The sequence below is a fragment of the Lipophrys pholis genome, assembly GCF_963383615.2.
Source record: "Lipophrys pholis genome assembly, chromosome: 10".
Classification (NCBI taxonomy): domain Eukaryota; kingdom Metazoa; phylum Chordata; class Actinopteri; order Blenniiformes; family Blenniidae; genus Lipophrys; species Lipophrys pholis.
In genome coordinates, this window is record NC_137640.1 from 17,189,518 (window position 1) to 17,206,666 (window position 17,149).

A 17,149-nucleotide genomic window follows, 5' to 3' on the forward strand; every position below is an offset into this window, starting at 1 on the left:
GAAATCTCATTATTGACAACACCAGTCTGAAGTTATTTTGACATAGCAGTTCACAGATAAAAAGCCACCAGCATTGCAGAATAAGGAATGAGCAGCATTATATAAGAATTCAACTCAGTCGCAGGGGAGATTGGCAGGGCAGAATAACAGCATTTTAACTCCCGCAGCATAGATTGTCTTGATTCCAGCTCCTCTTTCATGAGATTTTGCTGAGTCAGTGCTCGGTCTCGATGGCTCTCTGAGCAGTGTGTTGAGCTCAGTTTTTTTGCTCTGTTGTGCACTCTGCTTGATCCCTGTGCCTTCTAAATCTGCCCATGCATTTTCTATTCAACACCACCATTACCACCCTGAAAAGACATATAAATAGATTTCACACTGAGCACCACTGGGTTGGAAATTAATTGTGGTCTGGGGAGATTCTGCCACATTCCCTCCTATACATATACAGAGCTGCATGCTGAGGATCCTATAACCATTTATTATCCAGACACAGATACAGTCCAATTATCTAACTGAAGTATCTAACTAAACTGAGGAGTAATTCACAATGTCATGTATGGTTGAAAATCCCACACATTACCATTACTAATGAATATGTTTCATAAAGTGTGATCATTCGCTGCTGGCTTTTTGGTTGTCGTCATCAGTGTCTGACTTTTTTTTTTTTTTTTTTTTTTTAACTGAGTGTTTCTCTAACTCACCCATTAGAGCTGATTGCTTTAATGGATCTTATGTTATGTGTTAATTGCAAAGGTCCAGGTTCATATTCTTTATTGTCACAATATTATGTTATTACAGTGGAACCCAGCTTGAGGTAGGTGGAGGGGTGGTGGGAGGGGGTGGGATTGTGTGGTGTGGGTACAGGCTTTGTTTGGTGGGGAGAATGGGAAAAAAACTCATTTTGTTCACACACAAACATTGTTTTAAGTCAAAGAAAACAGCACTGTTTGAATCAACAGTATAGCCTTCAAATCGCCCCCGGTCTCTGTTTATGTCTGCACATGGAGGGAAACTGGTATATGTGGATTTTGGTGGCAATCAATACTTTATTGATGTATGCATGAGTTGGTCAACAATGATAATAATGGCAGATTCCACTGTGGTGTTTGTGATGCTCTTTCTTTTGAAAATCACAGTACTTTTATGTACCTATCCATCTCGATAGATAGAGTGATAGATAGATAGATAGATAGATAGATAGATAGATAGATAGATTAATGTGCATTAGTTTTAAATAATCACTCATCATTTCAATATTCCGTCATTTAAAATTGGCAGAGCAGGAAGGCATGGTGCATGTAAACATTTGTCTATCGTACTGTTGCGACGTAAAGGTAGCATATGTGCCCAAGTTTTTCACAAATGCCCAGAAACTTTTTTAACAGTACTCAATAAATGTTGTCGCTCAATTGAAAGTAAGAAGGTACGAGCGCTGAAATAGACTAGTCCTTTGAAGGACATTCCTCTTCTTCGCGCTGACATCTTCAAACATATCTCCTAAGTGGATGGGGAATGTATTGCTGCACTGAACCTGCTCTGTCGCCAGTGTTATCTGCTTCCCTCTCAGCCATGTTACTTGTTCTTCCTGTCAAAGCTCTCACGTTCATCTGTCTTTCTTGGCTTGTCTGTTGAGTGGTTACATCTTTCAAATTGTTTTAGTCTCGTGTCAGACAAAGACAAAACCAGACAAAACTGGTTTGAAAATATGAGACGTAGAAAAATAAATGTGTTTATGTTCAAATAAAAGTAAAGGTTGTGAGAAAAAAAATATGCTGAAAATAAGCTAAATGCACATTAGATGTTTATAGAAATGAAGTGTTTGTACCCTGTTACTCACCTTGGATGTATTTTATTTAATAGCAAAAAAGCCTCATTTTTGAGCTATGCTGTACTTGAAATAATACAGAAATTATCAGACACCTAAAACGCTGTTGATTAATTTCCTATTCATCAAAGTTGACTCCTCATCAAAGTGCTCATGTTGAGTAACACATTTAGGGACATACCCATATCGCCAGAGATAAACTTAATTCACTGCCTTTTGTTTTTGATCCGCCTTTGTTTGCTTCCTGGCTGTTGTTGTTTTGGATTTACACCAGCGCATACACACTTCATTTCAGTTCATACCAATTTAAGTTAACATCCGTCACATGTAGTATAATAGATACTGTCTAAATTCACTTCATTCCTTATTCTTGATGATTCAGGTTAAATTATACTGGACACTACTCTGCCTCTCAATATTTCTTTCTTCGTGTAATTACCAAGGTATTTTCCCATGACTATGCATCTGTCACATGAGCAATAACTTTCTCTTGATCGGAGTGTTGAGCTGAAGTGTTTTACAAAGAAATCTGCACCTAACTATTTATAATGAGGGCAAAAATGCCATTTGTGGAGTTTGCTCAGGCTTCGGCACCGCTACCTGTCAAAGAATTACTGACATGTGCATCGAGCCATGGAATCTGTCTGTCTTCCAGGAAGTAGCTCTGACTGCGTGGTATGGAGCTGAGCAAATGATGATCGGATGACTGCAAATCGTTTCCCCTCATTGTATTAATATGAACTGATCAATGGACAGCTGGTCCAGTTCTATTATATTTTGCACAAAAAAAGTTATTCAGCAGTTCAGTATAACACCTAATGTTATTGCTCCTGTTCAGGCTTAAAATTGAGAACTATTGAAAACAAATGAGGGGTTTCACTCGTGTTACATATTTAAAGTGCCTGTATGTGTATTTGTTTGAATGCTGTTTGAATTCAGTGTGTACATGCCATAAGTACCTTGCCTCCATTTTTCTATTTCCAGCCAGGAAACATGACAACGGCGAATATCTTAACATCACGGGCATCACAAGGGACCAGGCTGGAGACTACGAATGCAGTGCTTTAAATGACATTGCCTCTCCTGACACCAAAACAGTAAAAGTCACAGTCAACTGTAAGTACATCTCTTTTCTTCCGACGCGCTCTCCATTTTTTTAGCACACTGGCCCTGTCGTCTCATGAAAGACACTGGGGCAGGCTGCGATGATACAAGTGTCACATCCCTGACGGTACAATTCAAGAAAGTACACCCTCTCAAAGTTTGAAAAAGTAGAAAGCTGAAGCTCAGTGTTTCTTAATATTTAATGTGAGAATTCCCTTTTTGTCCATGCGTGTAGGTGATTAATTCACACCAAGGAAAGGTCTGACTGTTCTAAGCACTATTCCATTATGCAGGTAATGAGTCTTTCAAAAGTATGAGGAGACAGTAATGAGGAGCCAGGGCAATAATGAATGATACTGGGCTTCAGCTATCATGGTCACATGGAAATCACCAGTTTTAAGTAGGTGCAGGAATGGGTGCTTGACAATTATTGCAATTCCCTCTCTTTTCCAAAGTGCTCCTTTACTTCACTGTTATTCATTGATGTTTCTGCATAGATGGTCTGTGCTAAATCTCAGTTTTTGGCAAAGCTTTTCAGGCTGTTGGCTACAGATGGGGGGAGGAGGACAAGTGAAATAAAAAAGGCTCCGCTTGGCTCAGTTACAAAGATATATCTTCATACCAAATCATGTAAGCGTTTGAATTGAACTTTTAGAGAATTATTTCATTTCAGTGTTTACAATTATATATATATATATATATATATATATATATTTTTTATTTTTTTTTTATTTTTTTTTATTTTTTTTTTAATAATGTTGAATTGAATACTGCATGTGAGCTATTTCCACTTTCAAGTGTGAAGACAGAACGCATTCTGGCTTCCTTTTTTATACCAAGTCTTGTGGCCATTATTTCCGCGTAATGCCTGGCTCTAATGAGCTGGGCCTGAGCTGGGTTTTTAGAGGCCAGTTATTTATAGCTCCATTGAGACAAGGGTTCAAGGATGAAAAGTGCTTTGACAGCTGGCAGTGTCTTTGTTACCAAACAAAAGAGTATTGCAATGATTGATAAGGAACGTCATAGTACGATGCTGAATTTTATAGTGAGACCACAGCAGACATTTGCACGTTTAGTACCTAAACTGAGTGAATTGAAATGGAAGGCTTTCTTTTGCTGTCGGACAAAGTCACTGCAGCTTGGGCACTGGAGCAATACTTCAGGGTGGGAGTGTGCTGGAGCTTGTCAAGTGCTGAGACTGTGTTTGCCTGCTGGCCTGAGCTGCTCTGTCATTGACCTGCAGTCATTCTCTCTTATTCTCCTATACCACAGAGAAGAATGGTCTAAATATCTTTTGGCACTTTATAAATTTGATTTCAAAAAACAATTTATGACTTTCCTTTAATGCAATATTTCACACAATCCCATAGTGGAGGAGATATTTTTTTTTATTTATGTGCTTTGGGATTAAGATTTTTATTTATTTATTTTTGCTCTATGTCATTTATAAATCATGATCTATTGTTTTTAAATTCAGTACAGGAAGAAATTGGTGTTGTACTGCACCCAGCCTACAGCGTCCTGCAACATGCTTGGCTTTGACATATACTAAGTAAAACTGAGTTTTGAACAAACTTCGTATGTGTGAGAGAGCGACAAACACTTTAAATAAGCACAAGTTAGACACTTTAAACTTTTGAGGTGTCCTCGTTCTCTTTTCTGGTCTGAACAGTGACCGGTGACACGCGCTCATTTTTAAAGGTAAGGCAGTATAAATGAAATAAAGTTGTCCACTGGAGCGGCTGATACGGCCACAGCAGGCAGAGTTTCAGCCAGCTGGTGGCCACTCTTCACTGCTTTTCTCTCCACCCTGCTGCAATTCGTCCTCTGCGAAGTAAAAAGAAACACATTTGGATCCCATCCCAATCTACTGTATCATTCATGCTCTACTGTCACACATCAGGCTGTATTCATCAGGCACCAGGGGCATGAGGCATTGATGAGGGCTGTGCGTATCATCTTCTGAATTGAGATGAAGATGTTGGCTGACGCGGGAATTCAACAAGAGAAAATAATTACACAGCAAGAAGCAAGAAAATGAACTTTATTACAAATATCACACTGCATGGGCCCATATTCCGTGCAGCTGTTCAGTTCCGGTTCCCCTAGGATATCGTCCAGGTGCCACTCTTACTCTTGTCAGTCCACGATGTGAAATGTCTTTTTGAAAGGAGTTTTAGCTTGTTCAGGAAAAGAGAACCCAGATTTATCCTCCAGTAAAAGTGCACCAATGCGACAGTCATCTCCCTCAAATCTAAAAGGCCTCGACGTGGTGGGGCCCATGGAAGTGTGGAGACGTTCTCCCGAAGTCTGTACTAGGTCTTTATTGGTTGCCAGGAGAAGACATTGATTAATTGTATGCATCACTGTGAAAAGCCAAATCAACTAACTTCTCAATCATGAGTGCCAGATTAGCAAACTCACGCTTGACCACATTTCTACGAATCCTCCACGATGCCTTGCAGTAACAGTTTGAAAATGTTTTTTCTCTTTTTAGTTCACATTAGCAGATATCACTGTACAAAGAGGCTTTGACTGTAGTAGAGCAGGCCATTTTCCAGTCCCAAGGTTGGTGGTTCAATTGCCATTTCTGCTTGTTCAAGTGTTGAGAACCCACGTTTGCTCCTGATATCAGGCAAGCAACGTGCATTTTGGGAGGAACGCCATCGGTGTGGGAATGAGCTTGATCATGTAAACTGTTATAAACCATAGAAACACCCTCAAATGAAGTGTCCGTCATTATGTGCTGCTTCAGTGCAGTGTCAGTATTTGTCATTCCGTTAGCATGATAACAAAATTGTCATGAACATCAATTAGTCATTTCTGCCCTGGTCTGCTTTATCATTTTAGTCAGACAGCGTGGAGAGTGAGTGACACTGACCTTTCATGAGTTAACAGTCTAATTAAATTGCCTTCCAAACAATTTCTTTTAAAACAATGCCTTTTTTTCCCCCAACCTAAGAGTATAGTTGACCTCTGGGCTAATTGCAGATTAAGGCCACTAATTAAAATAAGCAAACCACAGTAATGAAAATAAAATTAAGCTCTAGCATATTTGCAGTTTTAATAACACCAAGCCACTAAGCCTGCCATTTGGCTTTCTGTGATATGGCGAGTTCGAGGCAGAATGTCTGAGACAGTGTCACTGTGCTAAGTGTTAACTCTGCTGCGTGTGACCTCAGCTTTAATTTCTCAAAGGCTCAAAAACACTACCTTGATCAGACCGCATTAATTAAATTACAGCCCTGAGTGAGTTTCTTGCCTTTATGACTTCGGTGATAAATGAATGGCAACTGAATACTTTTATCAGCTGAACCCGAGTGATGGCAGCCATCCAGAAGGTCGTGCTCGAATCAGATTGGCTGAAAAGCCCTGCTTGGCGAAAGGATATTTCAGCTGTGATTTCACCTGATGAAATTTGATCTCCGACCAACTTTTCAAATTTACATATTCATCTTCACTGCAGGTGGGTGCCGTTATTGGCTGAAATTCTCAGTGCACAGTGTGACTCAAAAGCATAAATATCACATCTAGGTGGCTGAGTCGGAGGGATGAATGAAAGGGAAACCACCGTGGACCACCTCCGCCTGGGATAAAAAGGCTCCGTTTGATTAATTAATGAAGCCACCTTGTTGCCGAATGAAGGCGTCCATCACTGACAGTATAAATACAATAATAAAAGAAATCGTTTTGTTTTTTGTTTTTTTTTTCTTTCAAGATGAGAAATCATGAGTGGTTGGCCTTTTTTGTAGTTGAGGGACCCGTGTCCCTCCTCGGAGAGTTGTCTGCACTCCTCACTGAATGAGTGAGCCTGCACAGTTTGAAGACCATCCCGTTGCAAGATGGGATTTGACAGTTTGCACAAACTTTAGTCACACGTGGAAGGAACACAGACAACCGACTGTCTTGTTGTGCCACGTTTTATTTGCTCATCACTGTTTCAGACGCTTTAACTAAAGCTGCGGGAAACCACAGCAGATGTTCTGATCGTCTCTTTCTGTCCATGTAATAATCACAAAGCTGTCACATGTAAATTCCCTCAAAATAAACGAGTAAGAAAGAACTCTGAATTAACGCCACGTTAACGAGACAGCATTTTTCTCTCTCGGTTTTTTTTCTTGCGTGCATATGCTTTTGCTGTAGATAAATAGTTATATAGGAGCTGCAGTTCTGGTGAGGTCAGAGTTGGTGTCAGTCAGCGAACGCTGCAAGAGTGGCTGTGATGCATTGGGTGCAAATGGTTGTGGAGCCGTTTGATCCTCTCTCACCGTGGCCATGCGTCAAAACAAAATGTCTGTGGTTGGATGGGTGTGAGTGATCATGTGAACCGTGATGAGACTGCTACAGTAATGAAATGCATTTGAATAAGTAAAATCTGTTTGCCATTTGTGTCCTGAAATCAAAGCTTGGTGTTTCACACATATTGGGAAGTTGCATTACCTCGGATGTGTCCTTGTTGCAGCTATCCAGCCTCTGAGACTTCTGATGTTTATTACACTCTTTGCCTTGATTGGGGCTAAAGGTCTTTCGTCTTTCCACACCATGTCTCCATCAACATATGTATGTTTGACTGGTTTTGTAAAGAAAAACTACAGCCTCTATACTTCTTAGTTTGCCAGCCCTTTGTACGCCTCCTTCCTCCTCCAGTAGTCTGCAGCTACAAATTCTGCTCACACATTCACAACGGCTGTTTGTTAAAAAAAAAAAAAAAAGAGCATCTTGCTTTTTTTTTTTTTTACTCACGGTAATTTTCTAACAAAGCTGTGATCATTTTAATTAATTATGAGCATGAACATAAGACCTGCTTGTAAGCAAATTCAGCTTTAGTCTTGATAGATTTTTGAAAATAATTGCAATGCAGGAGCATACTGTGAACTCTTCATATTCTTTACATCGCTTGCTCTTTTGTTTGTTCCTCTTACCCTGCCTTTCTCTTTAATACCCCAAGCATCACGGGTCTGTTTGTAATTCAGGCCCTGCCCTGTTAGATACACCCACAACATGCTCCTCTGACTCCACTGACAGAGTTGTTTTGGGGAGTCATGGCCATCTCAGATAAATAAGAGCCAAAACCTGTTTACTTGTGGTCAGGAGTCGGATCTTCATGACCACCCAATATTACAATGTCAAATGACGACAAGAAAGTAAACAACTATCAGAGGAGTGAGGGCATGCTTGATTAGGATTTGCAGCTTTTTATGAAGAATCACTGAACACTGTAACCTCTGCACTGCTGTACACCACATTAACATTTTACAAAATACATGTCCTGAATACTGTGTTGGTGTATGTCCAGATCAGGCCCAGTGCAGTTGTTCTTTGCATCAGTGAATGCTGGATCAAAGGTAGAATAAATTCCCCAGTTCACTGACATCTGTTATTGGAAGTATTTTAAAATCAGGGAAAGTCTCAGCTGAGCATTTGTCGACAGTTTGCTGTATCCAATGAAATACTGTGGCTTACAATTCAAAAGTGAAGCCTTCCGAGAATTGGATTGTGATCCAATCCTAAGTAGAGTTAAAGCCAGTACCCTCGAGCTGTTTGGATGTAAATCCATCTCTCTACATCTCTCCAAAGCTCTTGTCTTGATTGCTATTTGGATTCCTTGGTACATGACGTGCATGAATAAATGAGGGGAGTCTTGATCTTCTAAAAAAAAAGTATGATGTGACTTCTGGTTCTACGAAATAGTTTGATGGTCAGTGACTTTATTCTTCAGATGTATCTGCGATTTTAGGAATGGTTCAGGATAACTCACAAGGTTAACAAAGGGCAAAGTTCATTAAGAGTCCCAATAACTAAAGTATATGTTTTTTGCTAAGTTCCATGTTGTTGTAATTCCCCTGCACGCAATGTATCACAGTGGAAAAAGATTGTATATGAATGTATGGGATTTGTATGTATACTCTTTGAGGTATTTTTCTCTTATTTCTGCCATTCTGTTAAAGATAATGCTCTCATTGTTGATATGTCCATTTCATCCTCATTTGGCCAATCTGGTGATATTTCTTCACAGTTCATTTCACTTGTATGATTAAATTCTGTAAATGTGCAAATGTGCTAAAACCTTTAGAAGCCCACTTGGATCTGTATACAATGTTGTTCTTGTTTACACGGTTGGAGGTCACTTGAGTGTGTGTGTGTGTGTGTGTGTGTGTGTGTGTGTGTGTGTGTGTGTGTGTGTGTGTGTGTGTGTGTGTGTGTGTGTGTGTGTGTGTGTGTGTGTGTGTGTGTGTGTGTGTGTGTGTGTGTGTGTGTGTGTGTGTGTGTGTGTGTGTGTGTGTGTGTGTGTGTGTGTGTGTGTGTGTGTGTGTGTGTGTGTGTGTGTGTGTGTGTGTCTCTCTCTCTCTCTCTCTCTCTCTCTCCATATATATATATATAATATATATATATAATTCTACTACAAAAGAGTTCATCTCTAAAGAACATCATCTTAATCAAAGCTCCTTTTAGCTTTATATGAATAGGATAGATAGGTGAGGATTTGTGCACCTTGGACCCGTTCATTGTTGAACATGAACAATGGATAGGATCCTGGTGCTGTCAACCTGCTGCACTGTCCAACACACTAAGCCAGTTATTTATATGCCTTGCATAGTATAAAAAGAAGGAACACAATGTTCCATAGCTGTTCTGAATAGAAATCTTAATGAATTAATAAATCTTGGCAGTGGAACCATTCCTGACTGACAAAAAAATATATATATTTATATAATTCGGACAATGAAGCCCACAGATGGCAGTGGGGAACAGTGTCTCTCTGTGTGTAAGCTGACAAGTCATGCACTGATGAGTCAATTTCTTAATTGCAGTGAAAACTCATTTTCAAATCTGGCTGAGGAGGTAGGGTTATTAATTGATCTTTTAATTAAAAACCCTGCCTTCTCTGGCAAACAATAGTATGTAGTTAAATAAGTCTTGAAGCAAACCAAATAGCCATCAATCATCACATAAAGATTCCTTAAGGCAATGACCCATTGGAATCTGGGCATTAAGGTGTTACATTTTCTGAACAGACCCTGTTCAATACTACATGGATGCCAAATGTATCTTTCGCTAAACTGTCCTGTATTCTATTGTTCTCCTGAGATATTTGTAGACAGTGTCTTTGTCTAGATAACAAGCTCTGCATACTGCAAGTGTAATGGAAGCCGGTTTCTGATCAGTCCACAACTCGCCATTTGTCACTCTCCAAGGCCTCATAGTGCTCATTTTTCTGCCATGCCTGTGCTATTCCTGGACCCAACCATTCACCCCCATCTGTTGGAGTCACCACGACTCCAGGAATGATTTACAGCCCCACCACAGCATTCTCTAGACACTAAATTACCTGGATTATTGGGCCTTCATGGTTTTTAGTGCACTACTTTGCATTACTCTACAAATCCTGATGGGGTGGTGCACAATGTATGATGATAAAAGGCATGCCAGCAAGTTGAAATTGGAATTATTGAATTTAGCTGGATTTTATGGGTGTGCTCTGTCTTAACAGAACCTAGTGCCAGGATCCAAATTGCAAAGACTTGATAATATTGATATGCATATCAAATTTGCATACTTTTAGACCACCTGCAACATGTCGGGAAGCCATTTTTTGTTTTAGTGCGAAAATGTTGATACTGTTAAATTACCTCAGTGGAGACATAGAAATGGCACTGGACTTCTTTTTAAATCCGCCCATTTGGAGGAATAAAAAAGCGGAATTTTAAAGAAACTGATTGATAGTGAAAAAGAAGCAACAGGAATCTCATCTCCCTCCAGTTACAGCACCGGAGATGTAGCTTATGATGCTGAATTGTATCCTGACTGACATATAAGTATATAGTATTATTGTGATTAGATGCACATGTAAAGGACTGGTAACTGGGTGTAACTTCTCTGGATATAAAGCAGAGAAAGGATTGAACTTTGAGTACTATTTAGATTCAAAGCATTGGTGAACAAAAGCTATTGCATAAAATCCTGCTCAGTGCACATATCACATAGTATACATCCAACGCTCAAGAGTCCACAGAAGCAGTCTTAGAGAGAAGAGAGGGCACCATCCCTGATGTTGGAAAAATGAAATGAATTGCACTGCATGGTGATAAATGGCTTAATGGAAGTTCAAAGACTCAATGGCTTAGGCAGGTTCAGAAAATGCAAAATAAGGCTCCTTTTATGTGCTGAAATACAGCGTAAATCTCTTTGCCACTGTCATGAAGGCAACTTTACATACAGGCAGCTTCCAAAGAAAGCCCGTTCATCTTTGCTTTAAGTATTGTGCCTGTTTATAGGTACACAGCCTGGAAAGAAATTAATGTCTTGGGGTTATATAGACTGCTAACAATGACATTCTGTAAAATGCAACATCTAAAAGAAGGACAAAAGGCTTGTATGTTTCTAATTACTGGACATTGTCAGAAGGTTACTTCATTCTTTACAGTATTGAATAAACTCAACTCAGTGACCTCCTCAAGAAACTTACCAGAGCACACAGCTTCTCACATAAATCAATCCATACCACGCTTCAAACAATATAGTTCTTCACTTGTAGTGTTAGCTCTGATTCATGCTTCTCTATTAAATAACAGAAGCAGGATAGGCCAATCTGAATACCAGGCCAAACTCAACCTGAGATTGTCTATTGTTCAGAATTTGCTCGACTTGTGACAAGCAGACAAGCAATGAAACTGCTCTGAACACTCAAACAGAAAGACTCAATCAAAATTACTATCTCGCCACTGTTTCTGATAAAAAGCATATTATTAAAAGGCAAAAACGGACCTTCTTGACTTCAGTCCTGCAGCTTGTACTGGATTACCCAGTCATGTTTGAAAATGAAATGGAGACTGTTTATATTTCTGACAATGAGCTTTCAAGAAGGACTTGTCAGTCAAAGCTGAAGCCTAAATCCAATGAATGGACTTGGCCAAGTGCCTGCAAACCTTTACTTTGGAGATCTTTCTTATTGACGACCTCAGTTTGGACTGTTCCAGCGTCGCAATACAACCTCAATGCATAACCTAGCATCAAGTGTCCCAAACTGCAAATGATGAAAGATGAATCAAATAGAGAAATACCCTATTCCTTCTCAGGAGAACCATCTGAATGTGCATTCTGGGTACGCTAATGTGACATACTAACTTTATTAATCTCACATGGGGAAATTCAGTCATCACACCAGCTTCACATTGCACAAGCATTTGACAAACTAAGAATTTAATGAACAGTAAATATAAGAAATTGGAATACTGTTAGTTATACTAAACATTTATAATAGGATATTATTTTACAATAAAAACGTTTATTAATTAAAAAATGTTTTTTACAATAATGGCATTTTACAATAAAAACACAAATTAGCATTTTTAACATAAAATATGAATAGAAACATAAAATATTAACAAACTGAAGACATTTTCAAAAGTGAAAAATAAACACATTTACAGCATATTTCAGTTTATTATGTTGGACCGGCAGTATTATATTAGCACCATGTGTCAATAGTCATTGACCGAGCCTGTGAGAATGAACATAGATAGATGAGGTGTGAAGAAGACAGGTGTGATTATGTCTATGATCTTGTGAGAGGGGCACATTGAAGTGATAGCATACTCTGTGATGATGGATTTTCTTCCACCAGCCTTCTTCTGTATCCTAATGAGCGTATTCATGTGACTGGTGGATTCTGATTTTCTGCCCGTGCGTATGTGTGCCAATTATACTGTTATTTCCCTCTTCATCAGTTATACTCTGGCTTTTCCACTTCATTCATCACTGTATAGAATGTTGGGTATCATCTCGAAGGAACGGGGGTATTATTAGACCTTGACTATATGTCTCTGTGTATGCGTGCGATGATGTCGCATAACTTTGCGCTTAAACTCATCAATAATTTTCTGCTGCAGAAACTTCCCAGATCCACTCAAATTCCATTGACCAATTCAGGTCTGGATCTTTTTCAAACAAACCCAGTGTTAGCTTCAACCACACCCTGAAAGGGTTTGCAGAAAGGTAACAGAACATGTGGCTACCAGAAGAGCAACAAACAACCTACAGCAACTGCTAAGGGCTGCTAAGCTTGTGCTAAAACGGCATTGTAGTGTTTTGCATTTGACAACAGACTCCACAGAGAAGCTCTGCTGTACCTGAAGAAAAGAGAGTGAACAAGAAGAGAAAATTGCAGCAGCGCGCTACATCACAGAACGATAAGCCAAAAACAAGTATGACAAAATCAATGCAGTATGCCGACTGACAGAGGCTTAGTGTGTGCTCGTAATCCTCCATTGGTGTCATTGTGTGGGGGCATTGATTATCTGAAGCCTCTGAAAGCGCCAGGGTGACCTGGCTGTCATGCGAGGACAGTGGACATGGTGGCCCAGGCAGGTGTGTCAATACTTGAAACATCACACGGAGAGCCAGTGTCTTTTTGTTAAAAATGCGGACATGAAAGGATTGGAAACCATCTCTCTGAATTTGCTTTTGTCTGTTACTGTTGTTCCGTTGTTTTTTTGGGGGGTGATCATTTTGATGTGTTACCAACCGGACCAACTACTAATGAAACAAACACTTTCTTCGTGAAACTCAAAGGGTTTTTTCTTATCCATGGTCAATTTGGTCTGCCGTTCATTATAAGGAAAGTTACTTTCAGACACCAAAAGATTCAAGTCATACACACCCACACACACAGGCTTTGGAACAAGAAAACTGAGAATCACCCAAATGACAGACGTCGTATGCAAACTTGTACAGTGTATCTTTGGCTTTCAGGCGACGTGACAATGATATCTACTAACTCGTCAGTGTGTTTTGTATTAAGATTGTGTGTTCTGGTGTTCCTCCAGTTCCCCCATCCATTCATGAGATGAAGAGTCAAGGAGTTGGTCTGGGACGCGTAGCTCTGCTAAGGTGTGAGGCTGCTGCTGTGCCGTCCCCAACATTTGAGTGGTACAAGGGTGAAAAAAGGTGAGTGCAGTCTGATTATTTTGAGAAATTTTTTAGAGACCGATGGCACAGCTCCACCATGGTTCAAATGTCAACTGGACACACTTTAGAAGCTGTTTCTTCAAAGAGAACAAAGAAAATAATGAATAAAAAATAAAAAAGATCTTAAATTTTGTTTGCTGATCATGTACAATACCTTTCAATATATGTAGTTATTTTACTTAACACAATTTATGTGTTGTACTTTGAATAATTACTCTCAGGCTCCTAAATTATTAAAATGTGCATCTTTCAAAGACGAATCCATAACAAAATAAATTCATTGTTGGTTTAAACTGAGAATATATATTTATTTGAAACAATGACATACATTTAAGTTCACAGAAACATTTTTGTAGGCTGTTCAGCCAATAACACCTAAAAATATCAGAGCAGAGGGAATAGCTGTTTGTGAACACTCCAGTACAATGGCAAGAGATCATATGTGGGAGAGTTGGAAACAGCTTAACCACATCCTCACGTTTAAAGAATCCTCACACACCACTGCAAGTTCAGTACAGAACTGATTGGATTAGATGTGTTTCATATTTTACAAAATTCACCACATTTACACATTCTTTTGACTTGTACATATTTCGGTATGTCATTGTGAAAGTGAAGCAAATAAGCTCAACATCAACCTTAATTAATAAAACCTGTTTCCTGTATTGTTTTTATGCTTTCACTATTCAAATCTAAGGATGGCATATCTAGATCAAACTTATCTATTATATTATCCATATTATGGGAATCTAAAATAAAAAAATAATAGCCTCACTATTAAAAAATGTTGAATTATTCTTGAAACTTTGATGCTTAAATTTAATAAAGGTTGTGCCGTAATGTCTTTTTTTTTTTTCATTATTAATGCTATATTGTCAAGGCCTTTCCTTCTCTCTTCCTATGGGAAATGCATCTGCTTGTTCTGCTGTTTGTCCAGCCTCTGGGAAAGGCAATATTGAAAGAAATGTTCCAGCAAGAGTCATTTGTGCCCTGTCTTTACCTTGCATACTAATACAATGTTTGCCTGCAACTGGCTCAAATCATTCGTGACACATACATCAATCAGTTGAGATTCAAGTGTCAGTTCTTGAATTTAAAAACCAAATTAGTCCCATTACCCATCATTTACCCACTCCTGGTGAGCACAATTTCAATCATCAGCTCACACTGTGCTAATTGTAATTATGGGGTGGATTCAATTTATTCAAATTGCCAAGGAGGCAAGTTGGCATGATTCTAGTCTTTACTTAATTCAAGGACTTGTTATTTCTGTGACTTCTTACATGGCCAAATGGTGATTTCTTCATTTACTTCTCATCATGAACAGGACATATGTAGCTGTTATACAACATTGGCAATGGCTTTTCCATTACAGATTGACTGTGCACATAAAGCGAATGCCGTTTTGCATATCTGTGTTGATGAGGCCATAACACTGGTGCCTCAGCTTGTCTCTGTTGTTACTAGTGTGACATTTTTGACAAATAAATCTCTGTGATTCGTCATCACTTTCATTCTTGAATGGGCGTGGGTGAGTGTTTATGTTTGTATGTAAGGATAGGGAGGTGTTTTTTCACCCTGACAGAGGGGAGCATCGACTCGTAAGATGTTGAACCAGTGAGGGAAGAGACATGCCAGGATTATCTGCAAATGTTCAGTTAACATTTGAGGAATTCACCATGGGAGAGGAAACAACAGATTTGTGGATATTTGCTGGACATAAGGTCACACATAGTGTTTCAGCTCCGGCTGTTTCTCAGAGCGACTCGAGCCACGCTAAAGATCACAGGGGGCCACAGCAAGGCCAAGACAGAAACATGGCTCCAGTCTGGAGGTTCTAATGGGTTATAATGCCAAATATAGAGCTCTAACAGTGGGAACAGCCGCTGAAATGAAAACAACACTGAGCTGCACTGTCTGACTTAACAATCAACATGCACAACGTGTGCCTTTACAGAGAATTTTAATCTCTACAGGCTGTTAAAGATCATCACAAACACTGAAGTAAACTACTAAATGTTTGTCAATTTCTTAGTACAGATGCCACAAACAACGGGAAAGGATTCATTACCATACCTGTGCACCTGCAAGAAAACAATGAACAAGGTGTCAAGTGTCACCCAGCTGGTTCACCTCTTAGTTGTATCGCTCTCCCCTCAGTCCTTCAAAGCATCTCTCCAAGGCAGCCGCGGCTCAGGGATAAATAGATCTGTTGAAGAGGGTGATGAAGTACCATACAATCTGAAGATGCACTAAAGATGACAAACATTTATAGCAGTCTTGACTCATGTCCCTTGCACCCTGCCACCATGTTTGTAGTTGACAAATCTCCAACTTCATTTGTTGTGATTGTGTTCTGTTTTGCAGGCTAAACAAGGGTCAGGGCATTGACATCAAAAGCCTCAGCTCCAGATCAATCCTCACAGTGAACAACATGACGGAGGATCGTTACGGGAACTACACATGTGTCGCCTCCAACAAGCTAGGGACGGTTAATGCCAGTGTGCCTCTCATTCGTAAGTTGCCATTATACCTGTTTTGTGGCTGGGTGGATTTTGGGAAAACTCAGAGGGCTTCATCATTTTATATGATATTATTTTCCTGCAGCATTATTATGACGTAATGCCACTGTTTAACCAGGAGCTGCAACTTGGATCCCATATACTACCAGTAGAAGTGTATTGTTATGTTCCAGTCATCAGTGTGTGTGTGTGTGTGTGTGTGTGTGTGTGTGTGTGTGTGTGTGTGTGTGTGTGTGTGTGTGTGTGTGTGTGTGTGTGTGTGTGTGTGTGTGTGTGTGTGTGTGTGTGTGTGTGTGTGTGTGTGTGTGTGTGTGTGTGTGTGTGTGCGCACATGTGGGGGGACAGCCTCACAATCACAAAGCCAGCTACATACAGTAGATCAGTCATGCTAAGTTTAATGCCAATAAACCAATGCCTCAGATTTTAAAGAGGCCTGATGGCAGAGGCCAAATAAACACAGTAGAAACTGCTGGCTTGTCAGTGATCAACTTCACAATTATAAATTGCAGTCTGAAAAGTATTCTTGCATAAATGAAGGTCCTGATAAAACACCACATTATTTGCACACTTCACAAATCGTGACAGCGAAAGGTTCAGTGAGACACATTACAGGCGCTGCAGCAGTGACCGCCGCTCAGCCCTCAGGAAGCTGAGGTGGAAATATTTGAGTTTGAAGGATTATCAGATGTCACAACACTGCAACATTTACTGCAAAATTCATTTCCAGCGA

The 17,149-nt window shown here is 39.6% G+C and overlaps 1 protein-coding gene across 1 annotated transcript in view; it reads left to right on the top strand.

The window, feature by feature from the left end:
• negr1 (neuronal growth regulator 1) overlaps nt 1-17,149 on the top strand; it is a 141,958-nt gene that overhangs the window by 79,072 nt on the left and 45,737 nt on the right. Inside the window, exons 4-6 of the mRNA XM_080472614.1 lie at nt 2,810-2,941; nt 13,756-13,876; nt 16,265-16,413. Coding sequence (XP_080328740.1) covers nt 2,810-2,941; nt 13,756-13,876; nt 16,265-16,413 — 402 coding nt within the window. The remainder of the gene's footprint in view (nt 1-2,809; nt 2,942-13,755; nt 13,877-16,264; nt 16,414-17,149) is intronic.